The sequence below is a fragment of the Andrena cerasifolii genome, chromosome 9 (genome assembly GCF_050908995.1).
Source record: "Andrena cerasifolii isolate SP2316 chromosome 9, iyAndCera1_principal, whole genome shotgun sequence".
In the NCBI taxonomy this organism is placed as follows: Eukaryota; Metazoa; Arthropoda; class Insecta; order Hymenoptera; family Andrenidae; genus Andrena; species Andrena cerasifolii.
The window spans coordinates 14,268,157-14,292,103 of NC_135126.1; the positions used below are offsets into that span (position 1 = coordinate 14,268,157).

At 38.6% G+C, this 23,947-nt stretch overlaps 1 protein-coding gene across 2 annotated transcripts in view; it reads left to right on the forward strand.

Annotated features, from left to right (window-relative positions):
• Positions 1 to 4,359: 4,359 nt before the first annotated feature.
• Positions 4,360 to 23,947, forward strand: part of Ine (solute carrier family 6 member inebriated) — a 31,045-nt gene continuing 11,457 nt past the window's right edge. The window contains exons 1-5 of one of the 2 annotated variants that reach the window (XM_076820977.1): positions 4,360 to 4,739; positions 5,537 to 6,320; positions 12,267 to 12,457; positions 22,022 to 22,156; positions 23,523 to 23,748. In XM_076820977.1, coding sequence (XP_076677092.1) covers positions 5,551 to 6,320; positions 12,267 to 12,457; positions 22,022 to 22,156; positions 23,523 to 23,748 — 1,322 coding nt within the window. In that variant the 5' untranslated portion in view covers positions 4,360 to 4,739; positions 5,537 to 5,550. Of the gene's footprint in view, positions 4,740 to 5,536; positions 6,321 to 7,938; positions 8,517 to 12,266; positions 12,458 to 22,021; positions 22,157 to 23,522; positions 23,749 to 23,947 lie in introns of those variants that run through there. The other variant, XM_076820979.1, reaches the window with a different exon arrangement.

The following is a 23,947-nucleotide window of genomic DNA, read 5'->3' on the forward strand; positions in this document are numbered from 1 at the left end:
GAAATCGATTAGCGTAGCTGTGAGCTACAAACAGTTAAAAGTGGAGCACATCACCCAATTCGGTAACAACTTTAGCGCTGAGTGACACTCTTTCCTTAAGGGGGTAAGATTCCGCATCGTCCAACGAAGGCTTTTTTTATTTCGATTCCCCGTTTATTATTTATAAAGGAAAAAGGTGGATTTTTCTCTTAGAAAAATTTAACTTTACCTTTGATCTCTCACCATTTCTTTATTTTTCAAAATTTTCAAAATCGCCTTCGTTAGACGATGTGGAATCTTATTATGATTCTGCATGCAAAATTTGAAGTAAATTGGTTGAACGTAGCGCGAGTTTTTAGGGCCACCGTTTAGCCGTCTAAAATCGAGAGACTTTCGGACATGTATCCGTAACTTCCAAAAAAACAATAGTTTTTTAACTGAAACTTTTTTTATAAGTAGTTCATAATACTATGTAAACATAGTTAAGAAACGGGAAATCTGCATCAAACCGTTGACTTGTAAAAAAATCCACAAAATGTATACATTTTCCGAGGGTTCAAACGGGTATACCCCCTTAAGCCGGCTACACACGTAACTGCATACTCGAGGGGTATACCTGTACAACTTTATTGAACAAGTCTACTTGACGGCCATATAGCCTCCACACGGTACAAGTATACATACTTAAACAGATTCAGCTATTCACACACTAATCTATTAAATGAACTAATACTTTACAAATGGATGAAGGAACGTACTGGAAACTTCTATCACTTGCCACCCCTTTGATTAATAGGAAAAACACAATCATGTTTAGACTATACTAAACTCCACATGGAAGACTGTTTCCCACTTGCACAAGTCTATGCTTCTTCTACACACGCTCAAGTATATACTTACGCACACAGGACCTGTGCAAGTATACAGCTTAGAAGTTCAAACATTTTCATGTCGCTTGTACAATCAAAATACTTGTGCAATATTGTCGTATCGCTCATGTATAATTATGCAATAAATTAATACGTATATAAGACTCAAGCGTGCAGTTACGTGCGTAGCCGGCTTTAGATGACACCGTCGCGACTGCCCGTCGAGACCGATGAGAGTTTAAATGATCAGAATTCGGAATTTCGAACTGAAATTTACATATCACCATTTGGTGAAGAAGATCTTGATGGAGAAAGCGATGGAGATCTTTGCGTATCATTCCTTGGGAAAGATGGTTTTTCGTTACTGTTTGTGTAATGTGACAGAGGTTTATAAGGATAATAATGAGGGTAAAAATATGGTGGGAAATAGAGTGGTGGAGGCGGGGGAGGCGGAAACTCTAGATGTTTGTAACGATAATATTCTTGGGGTGGTGTTAAAATTCCTACCGGTAATTTGAACATGTTTGAATCTGGACTGGGTGAACGTAAACGGTTCTCTTACTGTTATTAAATTAAATAACGTTGGAAATTAGACGAATTTCAATTTCGATAATTTGGATAATTTTGATGATCGAGGATAATCCTTCTGTGGAAAAGTTACTCTCTGTGCTTTACCCATTGATACTATTCTCGATTTGATTCGTGCGCCAAGACGAACTGCAAATTTTAAAGCTTCTTCTAAGCTTTTAGGATCTCATGCATCTACTGTTCTTGAAATATCATCTGGTAGACCACGAGAAAAAGCATCCAAAGCACATTCTTTCAGTAGTCATAACATTTGCTCTGCGTTGCCCCCGTGAGAATCTTCTAAAATCTAAAACAGGGGATTGGAGCAGACCAATTTTATATTTGCTCCGCTCCTGCTCCGCTCCAGCTGCTGTTTTTTAAATAAAAATTCTTTTAATACTTTCAAACAGTGATCTTTCATTTGCAACAAACCCCATCTCTCTAGCTTTTAATTTTCGTATAGAAAAAAATTCGCAAAGAATGCTTAATTTTCGGGCAAAACCGGGCAGCGGGGCCCTACGGTATAATATTTTTTCAGTGATGGAAAAATGAGAATTGGCATTTATTAAAAACATTTCATTCGTCTGCTGGCATGCGGAGAGCAACAAAGAATAGAAAAAAATTCAATCAGGCCGTGGGCCACCCTAAGGTAGGTACATATTATAAAATTCATACCGGTCCTATTTACAATCGTACTATGGATATTATTACACGTACTGACGCGTAATAATTTAATTAATAATTTAACACTATTAATGTATAATTCGCATCGCTGTCGCTGTCACGCTCGATAAGGGAAGTTCCCGTAATGCTACGCGTTATCCAGCCCCGTATCTCGTGAAGGAATTTATAAACGATTTTTATCGCAGCACTAATACAACGACAATGGTTTTGGCTACGGACTATCTCGGTGACGCCGATTCAGAGGAAGTAGGTTTAGCTTGTTTAAATTTTAATGTAATCGAATATCCCATGAACCCTAACACTGTTCGGCCAGAGTAATTCCCACAATGAGATGCATTATCAAGACACACCAAGAGAAATTCAGAAGTCATATTCGATAAGAAATAACATCCGGAACGTAACAGAAGCGAAGGATCTTTTACCACCGATATTGACAGCATGAAACTAGCACGGAACTGATTATGTGGGCAGAGGCCTCAAGACAGTAATTTTTCATAAAGAATATTATTGGACGTTTCTACCCTTCGGGGGCGAAGACCCTATAAATTGATCGAAAAATTGAAAAAAAATTCTATAAAACGCTTCTAAAACATTTAAAAAATATATTCTCAAAGTTATAGGCCGAAATTCAACTCCATATTGATAATATAGCCTGGTGAGTCAGCGCGCCTGCGAGCGCCGAGCATGCCTGCAACGCATTTTACACGCGTTTTTCTCGAAACCACGTATTCAAAATTGACGCCAGGAATAACTCAAAAACTATTCGACCAATGAACTTCAATTTTTGCACACTTTTAGTTTATAATATTCCTCAGAATATGAACCGCAAGATTTAACCGAATTATTAATTTTAACCACTGTTTTTAAACAAATAAAACGCGAATTTTTGGCCAGAATCACACCTAATTGTTTGAAGTTCCGCCATTTTTTAAGGATGTATTTTTTTACAGCATTTGATTGTTGAAAATATATATAAAAAAATAAACAGATCTACTTTGAACAAACATGTAAAATTGTACGCGTCTGTTTGACACACATAACGTGCACCAATCTCATACTTATTGTTAGCGTGCGACGATATTTTTATCTCTTGAAGAATGTTACGTCATAAACCGTTTCATTTTTATTCCTTCCCACGGTTTTGCGTTGGACGATATAAAAGCACGCTCACAATTGTCATGCCCTAACATTTAAGAAAAATGCATAATAGCCGTACAATATTACTTCCAAACTATTACCAGTCTGTTAATATACTACAATATTGTAACTCTATTCCTGCAGTCCAAACTAGGTGCCCGATTCAAATAGTTCCCATATAGAATGAAACCTCTTTACCTCTCAAGAAAATTATAGCAAGACCCTTGAATATATCCTACTAGCTTTAATACTCGCCTTCGCCTGAAATTTAGATTCTAATTTTATAAAAAAAAATTATTAATTTATTTTGTGAAAATAGTCACATTCGTCTGGAGTAGCTAGGCATAATGAGCTGGGACACATTTCGTGACCGCAGAGTTTACCGTTCGAAAGTTTTTAGGCGAGAGACAAACACACAAACACTTATTGCTTTATATATTATTAAGATTAAGATAAGATTAAAATTAAAATGTGTACAGGTAAGTACGCGCATGCGCAAACATCCCTTTGCTTCGCTTTTAACCCTTAACTGGTATCCTGGGGTCGCTCGTGACCCCAAGCACCCAAAGTTCGATATACAATTTTCGGTTGTTTAAGTTGGTAAACTGAATTTCTAATTAATTTTATAATAATAGTTTAACTTTCTACGCTTCTATTATTTTCTACATTACCTAAGAAGAAAATATTCGTAGTGGTTGCTCTAGCGTCGACTTTACAAATTTCTGTGCCCTTTTTTATTTGGGGTCCGCCACGACCCCGGTATACCAGTCACGTTTGCCAAAAACAGTATACCAGTTAAGGGTTAAACGCCACCAAAGAAAAGACTTCGCACAATTTATCGTTCCATTCGAATTCGTCCATCCTCATTCCTACGAGCCTACAAAATTGAGTCATCTATCATCGAAAAATTACCAAGTCCCTCGTAAAGCATCGTTTTATCTTCCGCAACAGCAGTCGCTTTCACGCGCGTACTTTCTTTTCGTTCATTGTAATTGGGGGATCCGCTAACGGGGAGCGTCGATCCCATCGATTCGGCGGATAGAAGATCGTAGAGACGCCAATGAGTGGTGGGGGGCGCGGGGCTGTCGAGGCCGCACGAAGTCAACCGACCGCTGCACGTCAGGTCCCAGTCCCAGCGAGCCTCGTATCACTAGTACCCGCGATGCTCGCAAGAAGGCACTGTCAATTGGAAACGCGATAGGCGTGCGTCTGTGTCACGGCTGGTGACGTGCGATCGGCGTGCACAACGTCGTCGCGACGCGACGCCGACGTATCGCAATCCCGCGCAGCTGCCGGCCAGAACCAGACTGTTTCAGGATTTTCACCAGCGTCCCACCGATTTCGCCACCCGGAAAGTCCATCGTCAGCGTCCGCCGACTGGCAACTGGTGTTCCTCGCGGACGGTTACGCGCGCCCCTGTTATCAGCTCGCAGTGCACCGATGGGTCCCGGTGACTTCACTGGAATGCAATCGATCCGGTCGAGGCCCTCTTCGATCTGACAGGTACTTGCCACGATAAACACGTGACCCTCTGAGTCCCACTGGGCGCGTGCGCGCGCGCGCGCACGCGTGCCTCTTCTCTCCCGGTCGGCCGGTTCGACTCGTTTACCGGTTGCTAGATAATCAGTGAAATCTCACGCGGCGCCGCACGAACGCGAGGTGCACGCAGTGTTTTTACTATATATTTTTTTTTAAATTGCTTCGCTTTTGTCGATGGTAGCGATTCGTGTTTCGAGTTATGGGGAAAGATGATCTGCTTCAGAGTGATTCATTGTATGGGTTCGATGCTTTCATTCAGCTAGGAAGTTTATTAATTTAGAGGATCGGCAAGGGATATTGGCTATTACGAGACGCTGTTCGACGATCCACCTGGCAACCGTCCGTGCTCGGTGTAGCTTTATCTTGACGCGCTGTTGCACTAAGTACTTAATCCTGCAGAGGTGTATGACAACCGTCCGTCCTGGGAGATAAGAATAAACACATTCGCATCGTAATTCAAGGTTCTGCTGATAGCTGGATCGTGGTTTGAAGAATTAATAATTGAATACTCTAGAGTCTAGACATCATCTGGCTCAGCAAGTGCATAAGAATTTCAAGTCTCTACAGATAATTGAACGCAGCTAATATCACGAACCTCCGCAACGAAGTCTGCAAATGTTTTCGCGCTTCTTCGCATCGATGAAATTACCGGAAGTTCGCGCAAGCATTCTGCGTAAATTCCTCTCTCCTTTCATCCCATTCCCCCTCCCTTCAGCTCCCACGCTGCTCATCTCTCTCTCTCTCTCGCTCTGTCTCGTTAGATCGCCATGCCATCATGAATGCCACGGGCAGCAACAGCGACGGCAACAGCGGCGGCAACGACAGCAACAACACGATCCCAAGCAAGACCAGCCCACACGGCAACAGCGGCCGTCTGCAGAGCGTGATCGGCAAGCAGAGCAGCTGCGTGCGCAAGATGAGCACGATGCCGGAGGAGGAGGATGCCCCCAGCGACACGGATCCTGACGCGGGGGTAGGGCGCTATCAGCACCACCACGACGACTCGGACTCCCCGTCCGAGGAAAGGGGTCGTTTGCTGGGCACAGTCGAGTCGCCTCAGAGGATCACCATCTCCCCCACGGGCTCCGCCAACCTCCACTCCAACGGCCTGAAAAAGGGCATCCCCCGAAACGACAGCGGCAGCAGCATCCACGAGAAGCCTCACCGGCTTCAGCAATACAAGCCAGTCGACCAGACTGTCCAACCGGAGACCAGACTGTACAGAGACATTCCCCAGGGTGTTCTCAGATTAGGCAGAGGGGTGGACTACCACGCCGGACGACACCGTTGCTCCAGCGTCAGGTCCGTCAAGTCTAACCCGACGATGGACGATCATCAGCAACAGTACCATCCACCAGCCGCCAGCTGGGCGTCGATCGTCTTCTCCGATGGCCACGGGCAGACCCACGTGCGGCCGTTTCCCGATTCCGTCTCGATACGGTCCCTAGCATCGATCGGCATGGGCTCGTCCGACGGCCGGAAGCTCACGATACGTAGAGTTCCCACATCGCCGTCGGAGCTGCTTAACATGGTACATCCGCCGCCGTAAGTGAGTCACATTACCTAACGCGCGCGTCTCGACGTGTAGCGTCGCGTCGGAAGGAGCGCGCTTATGAATCATGGCCACGCGGCTCCTTTCCACCGTGAATGCCTGCTGCATGCGGTTTCCTTCGGCGCCTTTACGCTGGCCAGAGCTTAGCAGCCCCGTTCACAGCCGAGGATCACCGCCGCTCGGCGGGCGGGGATCCAGGTTGACTGGTGACAGAGGATCGGTGGTCGTGGATGGAGAAGACTGCCGTTGTCTCCACTGTTTTGGTCAATTAAGTTTCGCGATAATTGGTAATTGACGATGGTAGTTGAGGATGATTGAGTGTTGTTGTTTCCTCTAGCGTGGAACGGAGCTGTGTTTGGGGAAGGCAGAAATTTCAGAGGATCGAGGTCAATTGTACGTTACTTCGTTTGTGGTCCTTGCAGGGATAGTTGGAATTTGACGTTGCTTGTTGATACTGCTTAAGACAGACGATTGATTATTTAAATGATGGAATATTCAGTTTAGCAAGTATGATATGTATTGGGTTATCCTGAATATTTCCGTGGTTTTCAATGGTTTGGCGCGAAGAATACATCTGCAGTAAAATTTAAAAAGAAAGTAAGAAATTATTTAACGGGGGATTCTCGCCTAACAGCCCCAAAAGTAACTGATATTTCAGATTTTTTGGGGGAAATACTGTTGGTCTTATTGGATTAAACTCTTTTCGAATATACGGAGGCATCTTTAAACTTGCAGAAAATATTTTTTTTTACGTCGATCCTTCTTATTATTTATTAATTATTGTGGAATCTTGTCCACCTCTTCGACGAGGTAACTCCTTTTGGCGGGAGGCGTAGCACCTATCACAGTCATCTGATTGAAAAAAAGATAGGAGTTTCTTAAAGTTAGATAGTTTACGCTGGAATTGGTCCACTTTGAAGACAAAAAATAAAAAACTGAAAGAATTATAGCGTTTGAAGGAAAAAGTAAGTTTTTTCCTTAGATAAATTTTTCATATTATTCTTTATATCGACGAAAAAGTATTATAAATACAAAGTAAAATTAATATTTTATGTCCAGTCCCAGCGTAAATTATTTCACTTTAAGAAAATTTTCTTCTTTTTGCAATCAGAGGATTGTGACAGGTGCTGCACCTGAGGCCAACATCGTCGAAGAGGTTAATACGATTCCACAATAATAAATAATAAGGATTGACATAGAAAAAAAATTCTACAAGTTTAAAGATGCCAACTTATACCTATCCCAAAAGAGTTTAATGCAACATTAACAACAGTTTTTTTTTTAAAAATCATAAATTTCGGGGGCTGTTACACGAGAATTCCCCAAGAAGAAAATTATATAAGAAAATCAAATTCATTGAACGTTGCCTCTTTACTAATGGTCTAAAGTATTAAAAAATAATTTTCTCGATAACGCTGTTATGCGAAATTCCCTGTTTTTCAAATTGACATCACAAATATGTGGCGCCAAAGTAAAATACCACAAAAACCACGGAATCTTTCAGGATGACTGAATATTTAGCAACAATATAATGCACAGTCAGAAGTTATTTACGGAATGTTTGTTCCATAGAAAAAAAAATTAAAACGTAACCGAAAAATCCCTTTAATAACATACAGGCAGCATTATGACTCTAAAATAGCCGCGGAAGGTTCAATTGCTGCGGCACCGCTCAAACTCGATCGGAGTGTAAAACAATCTTCAGACGTCACGTTTGCCATATGTTTCGCGAACAGCCTCTAAAAAGAAAAGCAAACCAGAGATGCGCAAAACGATTCGTCCCGTTAGCTGATTGTATAAAAATAAGGCCTCCCAATCTCTCTCGTTCAGTTCGTCCATGAAATGCCGCTCAGAATAGCTCCTGATAAAAACACCTTGCTTCTTTCTCAAATCAGTGCCGCCAAATTCGTATTTTACTAGGTTTCAAATTAAATGTGAATTGTTCCGAGGGCAGACATTGCTCGGTGGAACGCGTGAGAATAAAATAGCCGGGCGTATAGTGAGATTCGACGAACGTAAGTACTCATCTGGGACACAGTTGTTTAAAACGTGTCGACGGTATAAATCAGGCTGTCGTGCTTGCCTAAGTCACGATTTCGGTGGCAAGAGATGCCGCGTACGTCCGAACTGCTTGTGAAGCGTGGTCTCGTCATCCAGGGCCTGCAATTCCAGCGTATTGTCCCAGAGACGTAAGTGGATAATAGGTGTACAATGTAAGACCATACTTTTGTTACAAGTAGGTGTGCACGCGGTGCATTGTTACAGCTGTGTCACGCTTCTTCCATTGAGATCGGTGTGGACCGGTTCAGAGGGTCCGATCGTTGTTCCAAATTCTTTGCATAGCAGCTGCTTTAATTACCTGTAGCGACGGGGAGGATTTATTTAGATTCTGCTGAGGATTGCTGGTCGGAATTGTTTAAACGACGATAATGGTATTTACGAAGGAGAGATGGGATATGGCACTCGTTAAACTAACGTTCTCGGCAGATCTAGTTGAAATTGACCTTTACTGCAAGGTAGCTTTAATCAGAACAGAAATTAATCTCCCTCAACTGAGCAGCTTGCGAGAGAAAACGAAGGATACCTCTAGTCACAGTAGCCTTCAGTGGGAGCACTTTAAAGCAGTAGGGTAAAGGACCCAATTACTGACACCTTAAGCTATTTTACTTAAAATAACGAATAAATAAACTATAGTATATAATCTATAGTATAGATTATAGGTTGAATTACATATTTTTTTCTGTATGACTTTGCAACGTTTATTTATTCGTTATTTTAACTAAAATAGCTTAAGGTGACAGTAATTGTTTAGGTGTCAGTAATTGGGTCCTTTACCCTACTCTCGTTTTAATGTTCCGACCATCAGAATATTATTTTATCGAACAGTTTATCAAACACACTTTCGTATTTATTATATTATTATAATTAAAATTACATAAACTACCATGCAATTATGAAAATTAGTCCAGTTTTTACAGCCATCGAATTCGATCTATCTCTACTTACCAACTCACCAATTTCACCTAAACAAATCAGTTTCCCAAGAAAATGATCGCATCCTATAAACTAATGATTATATCCCGAAAAAGGAGCATGCCTCCTCAAATGTCTCTACAGCCTTCGACACAACTGACCACGTTCGCAAACAGAGACACGCAACGCGGCGTCGCCATAGATGTCGTCTGTCTTTTCGAAATTCAAATAATAACCCATCAGCGGGCAATAATTTATCAGTGTCGTCCCCTTGCACGCACGTCCATTACGCATTGTTTTTCCGTTGCGAAATGTCCAGGAATTTACACAGGTGCGCCGTATTTGTTACCAGCCTCTGTCGATTGCCATAACTCCCGCCGTCCTAGCGCGACATCGTTTTTGCATCTGGCCGGTGTCGCAAAAACCGTGCACGCGACGAACTCGTAAAGATTCTTCTTCATTCTTCCACACTTACGCAACTCACCGGCCACGAAGATCGTCCGTTGCACCGTATGCACCCCCGTGTTCCTTGCGCGCCACCGTTGATCGCAATAAGGCAACCCCCCACCCCCTCCAATCGCTGCTACGATGTTCTTTCCACCTCTTCGAATTTTTCACGTCGCTCTAATGATTTCAATAAATCATCCAGATAAGCCACGTCTGATTCGGTGTTCCTGGTGCCACGAAGGAACGGTGAATGATTAAAGGCAACCGGTTCGTCGTAGGTTTCGTAAGTAAGTGGCGACCGTGGGCAGGGGAGAGATCCTTAGGCGTTTGTGAAATGGAAAGCGGCACTTTTCGCTTTTTATCTCGACAGACATTCGTACTGTGTTTATGGAGAAGCTTGTCCCTCCGAATGACACGTTTGGCGGAAGGCGTGTCGTTCTTCAGGCGGACGGGCAAAACGTGCATCGAGTGCTTGATAAATACGCCGTCACTTACATAATGTCGTTCGTCCTATTTCCTATGGAAATTTAAGGTGCTTTAAATACTTAATTTATGTTGAGTGTGTTCTGTGGGGAAGTGTTTTGTAGTCGTCGGTGAGGGGTAATTGAATGATGCGTTAGCAGCGCTGAGTTTAATGAGCACGAACAGTGATTTATTTCGTTGACCGTAGCGTGTGTTTTATGAACTTCTATTTTATATAAAATTATTATTATTATTCGCCTTTATTACTTGGAACATACAGAGAAAAATAATACATAAAGGCTAGCGAAGTAAAGGGCGAGGCTGCAGTAGAATACTGTTAGAAGCCTAATCGTAACTAAATAACTAACATTAACCAAAACTAAAACTAGGGAAGAAAAATAGTTTGTTGTGTGTATTAAATAGTAATACGTATGTATTTAATTAGTTGAAAAATATCATCAGAGTTGTTATGAGTATTTTTATTTCTGGCTGCGTATCAAACGAAACACTGTATGATTAGAAATAGAATGTAGGGATACATAGAAGTACTCATAGAATTCCGATTCTTCGTATCGGTCAATTAAAAGAAACTAGATACAGTAGGTACTTGTTAAAACAGAATAGCATCCAAAATCCATTATATTTATTAAAAGTAATTTAAGCAGGTAAAATATTGCTAATTATTCCGTCAAATTGAAATTTGACATTTAGGTCGCAAAATTTAAAAGGAATTACGGTGTGTCGAAGCGGAACGAGCAAACACATCAGCGTGCTTTGAGATAATTAAAATGCGCAATATTATTATCACTGCACTCATTTAAATATCGTTAATCAAAATACGAAAGGATGACATGAAAGGGGGCTCCCCCGTTTATTCTCATATATTTCTACCGCTTAGACAAGTGCTTCGAAAGTGAAGGCGATTATTTTAAAAGGTAGACGAATTACGTATTTACATCAACTGAGCAATTCAATCAATTTAAGGGGCAGTCAGATTGCTCGAGAATCAAGCATTCTTTGCGAATTAATTACGAGGAGATGAATACAAATTGTGACTAGTACTTTTGGGCAATGTTTGTTAATACTGTAAACAGTAAAAAAAAATTATTTGAATAATATATACACGTGTATGACAGCGCTACAGTTGCTTGATATATAGGTGTTTTTTCCAGAGCTGCTGTAATTTTGCAGTGAATCTGGCCGTAAGAAATTGAATTGTGAAATATCCTCTGAAATTTATACTTTGTCCTGGCCTCCATTCTGCCCTGAACCAATTAAAAAAGAAGAAAAAAAATTATAAGTACAGCGATTGTAATACGGCAAATTTTAAAGAAACGTGATTTTTCGCCAGGGAGAAGAGCCATTTTATTTTTATTTTTTTTTGTCAAAATAGGAGTTTTCACAGACTTATGCTTAGCTTCAGGTCGTAACTAGACATGTTTCACATATGTGAATTTTTTTTCACATCGATTTGTACCTCCGTTTTTTTCGCAATCACTGCAAAACGAAGAGGAAATATGATTCCGAGAAAAACGCGTTTAAAGTTTCGAAAGAGGAATTAGTCTACCTGCGTGCGCGCAGAAACGGTTTATGACGCGCTCGACCTTTTCTGCTGCAAAATCCTTAATTTTGCGAATTTTAACATAAACCAAACGGCATTTTACTCGGGAAGGGTATTTACTTTCGAAAAACGCAACAAAAAAAAATCGAGTTTCTGACTGCCTAGTCCCCTTAATTCGATTAGATTGAAAAATAAATAACAGCCCTCCTCGCTTATTAATTACCCTCGTACATGCCCATAAGCCATTCGCCCTAATCATTATTAACAAACCGTTTCAAAAAGTATTTAAATAAATCTCTAACTGCTGCAGCAGATTTTCAACCAACTGAACATTAGCTTATAATTAAACAAAGTACTAGTCATTTGTATTACCATTCGTTGAATCTTATGTCGAAAGTTTATTCGAAAGCTTCACTTCACTAAATCCACGACTTTGCGTATTTAGTTGAGGTGTAACGATCGCGTTCACGTGTGACCCACATTGACCCGATTCCAGATCATTCGAGGATGACCTGTCGGTGTGCACCAGCCTCGACGATGCAGATGCCGAAGACCCCGGGGACTATAGGCAACCGAGACGACCCCATTGGGCCAACAAAGTGCAATTTGTCCTTGCTTGTATCGGCTACTCTGTCGGCCTCGGGAATGTTTGGAGGTTCCCCTATCTATGCTACAAAAGTGGCGGGGGTGAGTACTCACGTTTAAATATCTGTAACGCTTACAATCTATATGTGCCTGCATCGACACCAAACGCAAACACGACTTGCGCTATTCATAGAGAATTAATTTTCTTTTGCTTATGATGCACGAAACATTAAGAAGCTAGAAAATGTTATAGGAGTGGAAGGTACATATCTACTTTTGAATTTAAAACTTTTCGAATGCAGAGTAAGATAAGGTACAGTGCCGCGATATTTCATTAAAGCTTTAGGGGATGTAGAAAATTTTTCGAATTTCAGCGATGTGTGTTTTTTAGCTTATCACTGTTTGAATGCAGGAATAATAGGGAGAAATAAATGGAAACAGTAAGGGAGAGTGGGGAATTGCGAACGCGGGGTAAACTCGAACACCGCGATATTCGCTGAAATCGCTTGTCCTGTCCTCCCGCGATATTGTTACATGATGTAATTAGCTATGTTCAGTATTAAGGAAACTGTCACGAAATCTTTTCGTAGCTTTTCTTATAATTTTACGCTTGTGTATTTTGAGTCTATAGTGCATTAAACCTGCTACCCAACGAAGCATAATTTGTTCGCAGTTCCGTTACTTAATTCTAAATAAAATCACGGGATCACTTTGTGTATATAAATGTTCGTATTTGTTTTATTTGAAACTTCTTAACTTCTGTTCATTAACAGAAGTTAAGAAGTTTCAAAATGTTGGAGTAATTACGAACAGCGTGTATGGGGCTATTACAGACGATGACGTTTATCCTTTTCTCTTAACATTTCGAAGTTTTCTACGTATCCAGTACCCCGGAATTATATTTGGGAGAATGTGCGTAAATATTCGTTGAAAGATATTGAGATAGCCGTGAAAGAGGTTAAAGATTAAAGACTTTACATCCGTCAGGCAGCAAATAAATATTCAATCCCACGAGCAACCAAAATTCGATCAAACATGAAGAAAGACTGTGTCAGACCCACAGGGTGGAAGAAAACCAGTGTTTAGTTAAAATCGAAATCTTTAAGCAGCCGTATTTACCCCGCTAACTAGGGGTAATTCCGGACAGAAAGAGTTTTGACTTCGTGTTGCCTTTGTAGGTAATTAACCAAACTTCAATTATCTATAAAGTCAATCTGATTAGAGTCAATACTTTTGTTTCAATTTAACTTTTCTCTTAAGCATTCCTAATTCCCCTGCTCGCCCCTACTTAGCAAGTTAATTAAATCATTAATTAATTATCATTAACATTAAAAGAAGAGTCCTCAGGGGCATTTTAAAAATAAAATACTGTCGCCTAATGAGTTATTGTATGTTCTCAAGGTGTAAAGAAACATTGAGTAAATATTCATAGGAATTCTTTTGTTACAATATTAACATTCCTGGAATATCAACTTTTAAGCCCTGTCACAAATAAAGAACAGTATTGTACCTTAAATAGTTGTTTTATGACAGTTATGGTATTTATATTATGCAACTTGTGCATTTTGTTGTTTGCATTAAATTTAGATAAGGACAATAATCCCAGTATATTTTATGTATCGACAACCTCTTGATAAATATAACGTTTCCTCTCAGTGTTCTAAAAATGGTACGCTAATATTTTTATAGAAAAAATAATAAAATACCGTCCTATATCCCACATCGCGTTAAATAAAATTCAAACAGAAAATAAATAGGGAGAAACGTTTTTACAAAAAAATATGTTCACTGTGAATCGTTTAAGCGCTTGGTAGTTCAATGGAATTCTATATGAACAATTAATGTCGCGTGATTCGTAATTATCGAAATGTAATTACTAGTATACGCAATTCTTCGATGCAAACACTTGTTCCGTAATCGGGAGTAGCACGACAGCAATCAAACAAAGATATCAGACTTACGACGACCATCTCGTGACTTGTAGAAGAAGATAATGCGTTTTACTCATAAACTCCTTTATGACAACGCTTCAAACCAGATGTTCGTTTAAAATAAATTTGTACGTGCCAGATTACTGGTTGTGACACACATATGTCTGCTGTGATTAGTATGGCTGTGATAAGAGCACGTGTTTGTCCTATCCATCGTCGGTGTGAAATCGCGTCACTTAAGTGAAAAGGGAACAAATTATTAAAAAGACAGGATCATTCCAGATATTGTGCTTTACGCTGCTAAAAATATTTCAATAATTTATCCGTTTCAACTCGTTCGGAACGTTCAGCGTCTATATTTTATCAACTCCAAAACCAGATATCGAATACATTAAAAACTACATAGAGATAATTAGATATTCATTTGCTAATAAATAGTCACTTATTTGTCACTTACTTATAAATAGATACTTAGTTGTCAATACGTGCATACTTACGTATTTCTTAATAAGTAGTTACTTTCTCAAATTACATATGTCCCACATCGTTACTATTATATTTGAAAACTATAAGAATTTTAGATCGTAACAAGGTGGAAATTTAATACAAAAGCTTATTTTAGGATGATTATGAATGGAATTATGAGTCAAAATGGACCTTGCATCCATTCTGAAATCATAGTATCCACCATGCAAAGATTAAAGATCCTTGAATAAATAATTACATTTTATACAGAAATATTCACTGTATAAGTGTACAGCTTTTTTTTTTTATTAGGTACTTATATTCGTGTTATTTTAATAGATTGCTCCAAAAAGTGTTTTAAAGCAAGTGAATTTGTGTGCCATTTATACCTGTCCAAAATAAACTGTACCATTGAATTTCCTTGTCGATATTCATCGAGTACATTATATTTTCCATGCATTTCAATTTAATAAGTTTTCCGTCCACTATCGAATTCCCTTGAAACAAATATTTCCGGGTTTTTATGTAGATTCTCTGAATTTTTCCCAACAGTTTCCTCGGGATATAAAACGGATATATGAAAGATACTGTTTCGAAACGCAAAGCGGGGGAGATCGTAATTTCTAACAAAAATACGTTGCTCCAATTATAATTGAGCACGCATAGTAATTCTCCATTTGTAGCTTTATGCACAATTCCAACTGCATTATCCGAATTAATTGGACACAACATAGGAATAAACGAATCATTACATTCTACTCTAAACAATCATCATTTATCGCATAATAGTGTCTTCGTAAAATAATTATCTGAAATAAGGTGCGAAATTTCTCATGAATTATTCAAATTCTTCCATACCTGATACTTTTATGCGCAGAATAACGAGGTTTAATTTACAGAAGAAAAATATACGATCTTCGTTCAAAAACTAGTGCATTTTCAAGTTGTCGCTACATCGTTGCATCTTTTAAAAAATATATAGTTAGGGAAGATAGAATTACTTGTCTGCAACTTTTAATCATAACCAAACGTACCAAATCCATATAGTCGTTCCAGTGGTAAAGCTGTGAAACTGCAAAAACTTAATTAACTTCCAAACTTAATAGATTCTCAATTTGTATTAATTAATAATTCTAGAGTTTTTGTCTGTTCGTTCCGTGAACGTTTTGCTTCTGAGCTCTTATTTCAATATATTTACGCGAATGCGAGAAATTAAACAAACATTACTAGCAAAAGCGACCGGGGCACAGCTTGGATGCAGGGGCGGATTTTTACGTAGGCTATGCAGGCTGCAGGTCGGAAATTTTAAGCGAAAGAAATTGAAAAAGGTAGCAAAGTGTTTTTTTTTACAATAATAGCACAGATTTCTGTTCTGAAACAAAATGTCTATCTATTTTCCCTAACGCCGAAAGTAAAGAGTGATCTTCAAACACGGAGGCTTGAGATAATTTTCAAATTCATTCACTTATTTTTCACGTGGCAAATTAGCAATAACTTAACTCTTTTAAATTAAAATATTCGATGATATTTCAAGGAAAGGGCGATAGACGCTCGTTTGCCTAGGGGCGCGAAATCTCCAAATTCGCCCCTGCTTCGATGCTTTTGGTTATACCAAAACATCGATGCGAATAAATGACATTAAACAAATATTACTCGCGAAAGTATGCAGTGATAATATTTCGATATTCGCACAATATTAGATTCAACCCTTCGTGGTCACAGAGGGTGTATCGCACTCCAAGAACAATTCTCGAGTTAAAAATGTCGCGCCTTTGCGACTTCCAAAGGAGATTTATCGCGAAAAATCGCTCTTTTTTCACGACTGTGGAAAATGGCTCTTTTTCAAAGAACTACAAATTTCATCATACCTATCAAAATTTACATTTCTAGAAAAAGACTATTGGAGCGTGATTGTATGAGTATAAGGAACGTACAATTATCACTGAAAAGTTAAAAGATTTTCTAAATATCGCGTGTCGCAGGTTTTCGCCGGCATTTTACCGCGCCGCATCTCCCTTTGTGCGATACGTGTCCCAGCGAATAGATTCAGAGCAAGGGCACGCATTCTCTCGGGCTCGCCGTGCCGTAACATAAGTGCGTATCGTGTTGCTGCTAATTTTCAAAGTCTGAAAGCATCATCTCAGCGGAGCCCGGACGTGGCGCAAACCGCTCACGGAACTTGATACATGACCTTGCACGGAACGCAGCTACACCAGCTAGCATCGTAAATGATTTCAATGACACCGGTGGAAATAATCGGTCGAGTATCATTTCGACCAACCGCTCGTTAAATTGGACAACCGGAAGACCAGAGCCGGGTGGCATGATCTGATTTCAGCTTGGCGAACCAACGCAACTCTTTTCAATGGCAAAACGAGCAAACAATGGCGCGTGATGGCAGCGCGTGCTGTGAACATCACTGGAGCCTCGGTTCAGAGCATTTAGGAACATCAGCAATGAGCTATTGACGATCTGCTTGCGTAGGGATTTATTTAACTTTCTCGATGACTCGGGGAGTACGGATTAGAGGAGTTCGGTACACGTTGTTCACTTTGAGTTAGGGAGGAATTGGTGTGCTGATATTTTCAGAGATAAGGGACTCAAATGGGTCGTCCAGTTGGAAAATGATCTTTTAATCTGATGGATTTTATGTAATGGCTTTTGTGATTTGTGTACGTTTTGAAAAATGATTTTTTGGGGTGGGTAATGAGGGTTGTATTATAGGCACGTGTAGTTAGTTAGACGTAAGTGAATAGAAAATTGGAAGGAAGTTGTATAAGGTTTGGGAAGTCTTAATTACGCTACTTGTGGATTTTCAAAGTGATTTCTTTATATTAGTTGCAGTCTCAAAAAATTTATGCTTTGATATAATGCAGTTATTGATACTGCAATTCTAGAAAAGGAATAGAGGAGTTTTGGATTCTTCGAAATCTTGTGAAGCTGTGTAAAAATTTAATTGTATCGTTCCTTCTGCAAAAGCATCGTTAATTTTATAAGAAATTTGTAATTAAAAACAAAGTAGGTAGAATTGATTCATGTAGAAAGCACAATATTTTCAAAAAACAATTAAATTAAGTCACTTCGGACTAAATAGATAATTATAAATATCTGCGTTTGAATTTCAAAAGCGCTATAACACAGAATTTCTCACACATCGAAGCTTACGCTTAGATAAATGAATAAATTGATCTACGCAACGATTCGCATTTATTACATTCAAAATACCAAAGTCTCTGCATCCATAAATTATACTCCCCTTTGATAATTATTAACGCGTAGGATGTATTACAAGCACAGCTCTGAAAAACTGTTGGCTAAATGGAAAAGCTGATAAACACAAAATGGAGCTCTCTGATTTCCACTATGCGCGTGGCGTATTCGTGCCACCGGTGTTAATTTACGTTTTCCTGGGAAAATCTACCCTGAAAGGAAGCGATGGAAGCACGCTGTAGCATCAACTAATGTGCAATAAAAGTGGATAATTGAAAGAATAAAAGGAAGGGAGAGGTTGAAAAAATAAATTTAATTATAATTGTATAAAATTTAATTCACGGCCCTCGATAAACCACGTAATTAATAAGTGTCGGAAATACGTACAAGAAAGGAGAAATTACTTTAAGGATAACATTACTGTTATACAAGTAACGGTGTCTCTGAAAAAGATGATCTTCTGAAGGGTGATAATAGGAGAGGTAAAATGAAGAATAAGAATAAGTGAAATAAAGAATATCCTACCAACATAGTGTTAAAAATATATATTTAATCGGATAAATGTTGTTTTAAGAAACTGTAAAATTAGTAAATTACTGGTAGCTGTAATATATACTATACTCCGGTGGCGCATTTAGGGAAAAAGGCTGAAGTGGAAAACGTTCCGAGCAGTGGCGGATTTAACAGGACGAGTGATGAGCAGTTGCCGCCTGGGCCCCTGCCCAGAAGGCCTTCCCAGGGCCCCATCTCCGAAAAAAAATTATGATTAGGTATATGTATCCAAACACTATACTTATTTTCTGTACTACTACACTTAGCCAGTTTTTAGTAAACTACCTCTTCATTTTCCCGAAAAAATGGGCCCCTCAGAACTTTTGCCACCTGGGCCTTTTTTCTTAAACCCGCCACTGGTTCCGAGGGGCCCATTTTTCGGGAAAATGAAGAGGTAGTTTACTAAAAACAGGAAAAAGAATATAAGGTTTGCATAAAATCATAATTTCTTTGTAAGATGGGGCCCTAGGGGGACCTTCTGGGCAGTGGCCTAGGTGGCGCATCGGTCGTCCATTAAATCCGCCACTGCTGAACTCATATTTAGTAAAACCCCTTACCTAAACACATTCGAAAACCAGGATAAATTGTGTAATTGTAGTTGCAAATAACAGTGGGACCACAGACACTACACACACAATCTACTTTTTAAAAATAAACAGCTCGAGTCGATTAGCCTGCTTGTTCAAGAGATACTTTCGGCAGAGATTAGATGCTTTTTCATAAACAAAAATATAATTCGAATTTACAAATGCTAATAAATATGATGCAAAAACCTCCATACCTCTATCCCTTTTCGTTTCTTCAAAAAAAAATCACAAAGAACGCCGACATTCCGATCGTCTAATCCAGAACCTCTCCTGAAAAAGACACAGAAGTTAAGGACAGCTGACAGGTATCGTGACTGCGTTACTGTGTGCAACGGAATAATCGTTCCATTAATGAAGTTACAACGCGCATCACGATGTCAAATCCGAGAATGTTGTCTGATTTGCTCGACTAGCACGGTACGACATTCGCAGAATTAATTAATATGTGCGTGAGATACATCGACGCGGTACGAATTATTTCAGCGGCACAACCGGAAACAATAATCGCCGCTGTGTATGGGGGACGTGATCGAATCTCTGCAGCACACTAGGTGCAAACTTCTAACATTTATCACAATTGTTTGTTTTTATTGTTTTCCTGTGTTTTAAGCAGGATGGCGTTTCAAGCTTATTTTTGCTTATATTGCCCAACGAACTATAAGTCCCATTTTTGTTTGTTCCCTCCTCTCTCCTTTGGGTCCCAGCAGCAGCAGCGCACCGGGAGAAAGGTGGTCTCCCATCTTTCCCCGGTACACCGCCCCGTGATGCTTAACTTCGGTGATCTAACGAGAACCGGTGTTTTCCATCACGGCTACGGCCGCTGGTGACTGCACAATTGTAATCAAATCTTGAAGATAGTTCCTTAAAAGGCAAAAGTTACTGTCGCTAACACTGTTTAAGTTTTAAAGAATCACGTCCATTCGTGAAAATTCTATTAAAAAAGAACCACGATTATGCAGACACCACTCAAATAATCGTTCAGTTGTCTTGATATTATTTAATTGCAGATTCGATTGTTGAAACACTTTATCACTTGGTAAAATAAATATCTCGCAAAGTGTTGTTTCCACTGTGGAAACGAAACGTTAAATAATTATTCGGATAGAAAATGAGGGTGGAATGGAAATATTGAAATACTGTGAGTGAATAATTCACAATTGCAAAAATTGTTGGGAGGTTCGATATTGAAACTAAAATGATATTGGAGGGATAGACACAAAGCGGAAATATATAACATAAACTATTTGAAAAGATTAGTTTCCGAGAACAGAATCACTGTGCTCACTAATGTGGAAATATGCTATTATTAGCTTGGAAAGACGAAAGAATTGTTACGATTCTAAGCACTTGGAATGTTGCAGAAGCGCGGCGAGTAAGTGGCATGCATGGTCGTGTTGTGTAAATAGCGGAAAATGATTATATGTACAAAATTAACCGAGAGAAATACCCTTTTTAAGACATTACGACGAAGCACACTTGTTGATGGTCCCAATCGTGCCTTTCCAATTTCTCCATTCCTAGTTAATAAAAATGTATTTGTAATATTCAAAATGATTTAACGAAACACTTGGGAAAAATACAGAGAGCGACGAATAACACGATTATATAACTAAAAATAATATTCATGGAAATTCTAAAGTATTTACAGTTTAAAAGAGACAAAAGGAATTAGTTATAAAGAAATGCTCGTTTCAGAGCAAATTTTATTATACATCTACTAAATAATCGAAATTTCACCATTGTTCCCCAAAATAATCGAAACTCTTCTATTGATCTCCAAAATAATCGAAATGCTACTATAGTTCTCGAAACCAATGGAAAATCTACAATACTTCTCGAAAACAGTGGAAAATCTACAATACTTCTCAAAAACAATGAAAATTCTCCTGTATCCCAGAACTTGATCCACATGTAGCGTATAAATAGCACCGGTTTCCTAAACGATCACATTAACGCAGAAAAGTCCGTGTGCCATTCATCGAAAGAAGGAAATGATTAGATTCGCTGAATGTGGGAAATCGCGAAGCCGTATGAGGTAACACGAGTCCTCAGTCGTGAATTTAATTAACGAGTATGAAAGAGGGAATGTAGCACGTTCGGAACAAACAAGTAGCTTGTTTACGATAGATCGGGAAAAGAACGGACATATAGTACTGTAATTTGGTCGGGTTAAATGCCCGCCCCATGCCGAAATTAACTCGTAATCCACGGGACTGTGATCATCGTTTATTACGAATAAAGAGTTACATCCAGTGACCTTGTTACTGCCCACAGAATGACGATTAACGTTGAGTACTATTACGTACGAGTCGTGTTTAATGCAACCTTTAATAAATCCATATTACAGGCAGATTTAGTGGCAACCTTTATATTCATCGAACAAGTAGATTAGATCGGCGACAGACTAAAGGGGGACGCTTGTCGAGGGAGGCGACGAGTTTTATAATAAAATAACTAATTAAAGTCATATGAAATATTGCGTAAACATTGTACCTACGTGTGTATTTTTATAAAATATCTGCGATTTAATTGCGAACATTAATTATCTACTGTGACGACAGCAATCGTTCAAACGTAATTATTAATTAATTTCATATTAACTATGACGTTATAATGCAATTTCGATACCAATGGTTTTTAACACAATTATGAACCTTAGTTTGAAATTGTGAAACTGTAGCAAAATTTCAAATTATGAATTCTAGAAGTATGTGGAAACTGTGGAAGATTTTTTTTTTAATTTAGGTACCTAAGTTGAATTTTTTGTAAGTTATAAAGCTGTAATACTGAAATGGTATAATTGATTTTTTAATAAACGTTTAGTTGATGGAACTACTATTGGAAATTAGAAAAATATGATAAAAATTATTGATGAAAGGCTTTAGCTAGTATGTAATAACGTTTTTCATTGAAATTTTCAGGTGTGTTCTTGATACCATACTTCATAATACTTGTAGTATGTGGAGTACCACTGTTGTATATGGAACTTAGTATCGGACAATTCACACGACGAGGACCGATTGGTGCTCTCGGTCAAATTTGTCCCTTGTTCAAAGGTACACGAAATTTTAATCAAATTCTGTACAAACACTGCGACTCATTAACCATATGAGAAGAGCGATTTACTAATTATGCAAAATATTGTAGTTTTATAACACGATTGTTACGATAAATTAATGCATGAACTTCTGATCCAAAATTGAAATAATTTAATACTGATTAATTTTTATAATTTTTCATTAAGCGCTCACATTATTAATAAATTAAAATTATCGAATTGAAACGAAAGTATGTCAGCAAAATACTTCTAAACTTTTGAATTCTCATGTTTTATGAATCTTGATCCTCTTTGAAGTTTATACAAAGTTTATTCAGGTTAATCGATATATTTTTTAGGCTTTCCATAATTTTATATTTGTAAAACTTCTTCCATTTCCTGATAAATACTTATTTGCATTACTATATTAATATTCAGGTGTAGACGCAAGTGTTCCCAGAATATTTGACCAAATTTTAAAGGAGTATTGCAATAATTAAAAATAGAAAAGTGTGACACAAACATGAATCCTTGAACAATTCTGTTCTGAGTCAAGGACTCGCATCAAATTGAACCACATTTCTTTTCCCCTACAGTTACTGCTATTAATGTACCAGAAAAGTATCAAATAGGACAGTCTATCTATGTTCGTTACTTTATATATGCACAAAGTTTTAGAACAATGAACTCACTTTTGTACTATATTAAATTGTAAATTTGATTGTATAACACATATTTTTCTGACCATTCGCAAAGGACAATTACACGTAATTCCGAAAGTTAATAAATTGTACATTTTTTCAATACTTTAGAAAATAGCATTTTTCTACAATAGTATCTACTGCGAATGTACTTTAATTTAACAAATATTATGCACTTCTATAGATATAGTTCCGTAAACTGGGGTAAGGAGCTTAATATAATCCAGAGAATTATTATATTGTTAATATACACGTAAATTTAAAAAAAAACAATTAATACTCTTGGAGAATCTATTGTCGTAATTGGAAAATGATAGAAAAATCAAAACAGTGCTAACTGCATTCACAACCTACCTTTTAATGCCTAATACTTCGAGTTTCTATTATTAGAAATTATTTCAAACTACTTGCCCATTAAAATTCACTATCTACACCTCGATTATGAATGATCAGGAAATATGAAATATTTCACAGAGATTTCCAAAAAACTTTTCCAGAAACCCTGGTGCGAACGTGTCATCTAATATCCATTCGAGTTTAAAACATAGAAATACCATTTTTTGCCACATTTTTCTCTAACGATACACTCAGTAGAAGAAACTCATAATATTTGGTCAAACGTTTCGGGTGACTGCGTGTACGCCTCCGAACACGAAAATGAATTGATGTTGTTTCTTCAAACAGGGGCTGGCTTGTCGTCGGTAGTAATATCGTTTTTGATGTCGACCTATCATAATGTGATAATAGCCTACGCAATATATTATTTCTTTGCGGCGTTCAGAGCGAAACAACCGTGGTCCGACTGCACCAACTCGTGGAACACGCTGGGATGCTGGCTACCTACCTACAGTGCCATCGATAATCGAACACGCCCGAACGCTTCCAGAACACCGTCCGAGGAATTCTTCGAGTAATTCCTTTACACTGCTCCAAATAATTTGAAGATCGTGTACCCCAAAATGTAGTCACGAATTTGTTGGTAGTTAATTATGTTGTAAACGATAAACATTAGGATTCATTCGGAGGGTTTCCTTTTATTTTTTTTACGCGTTGCTCACTAGGGAAAGTGTGATGTATGATTGATTTTGTAGGCGCACTAATTAATTATT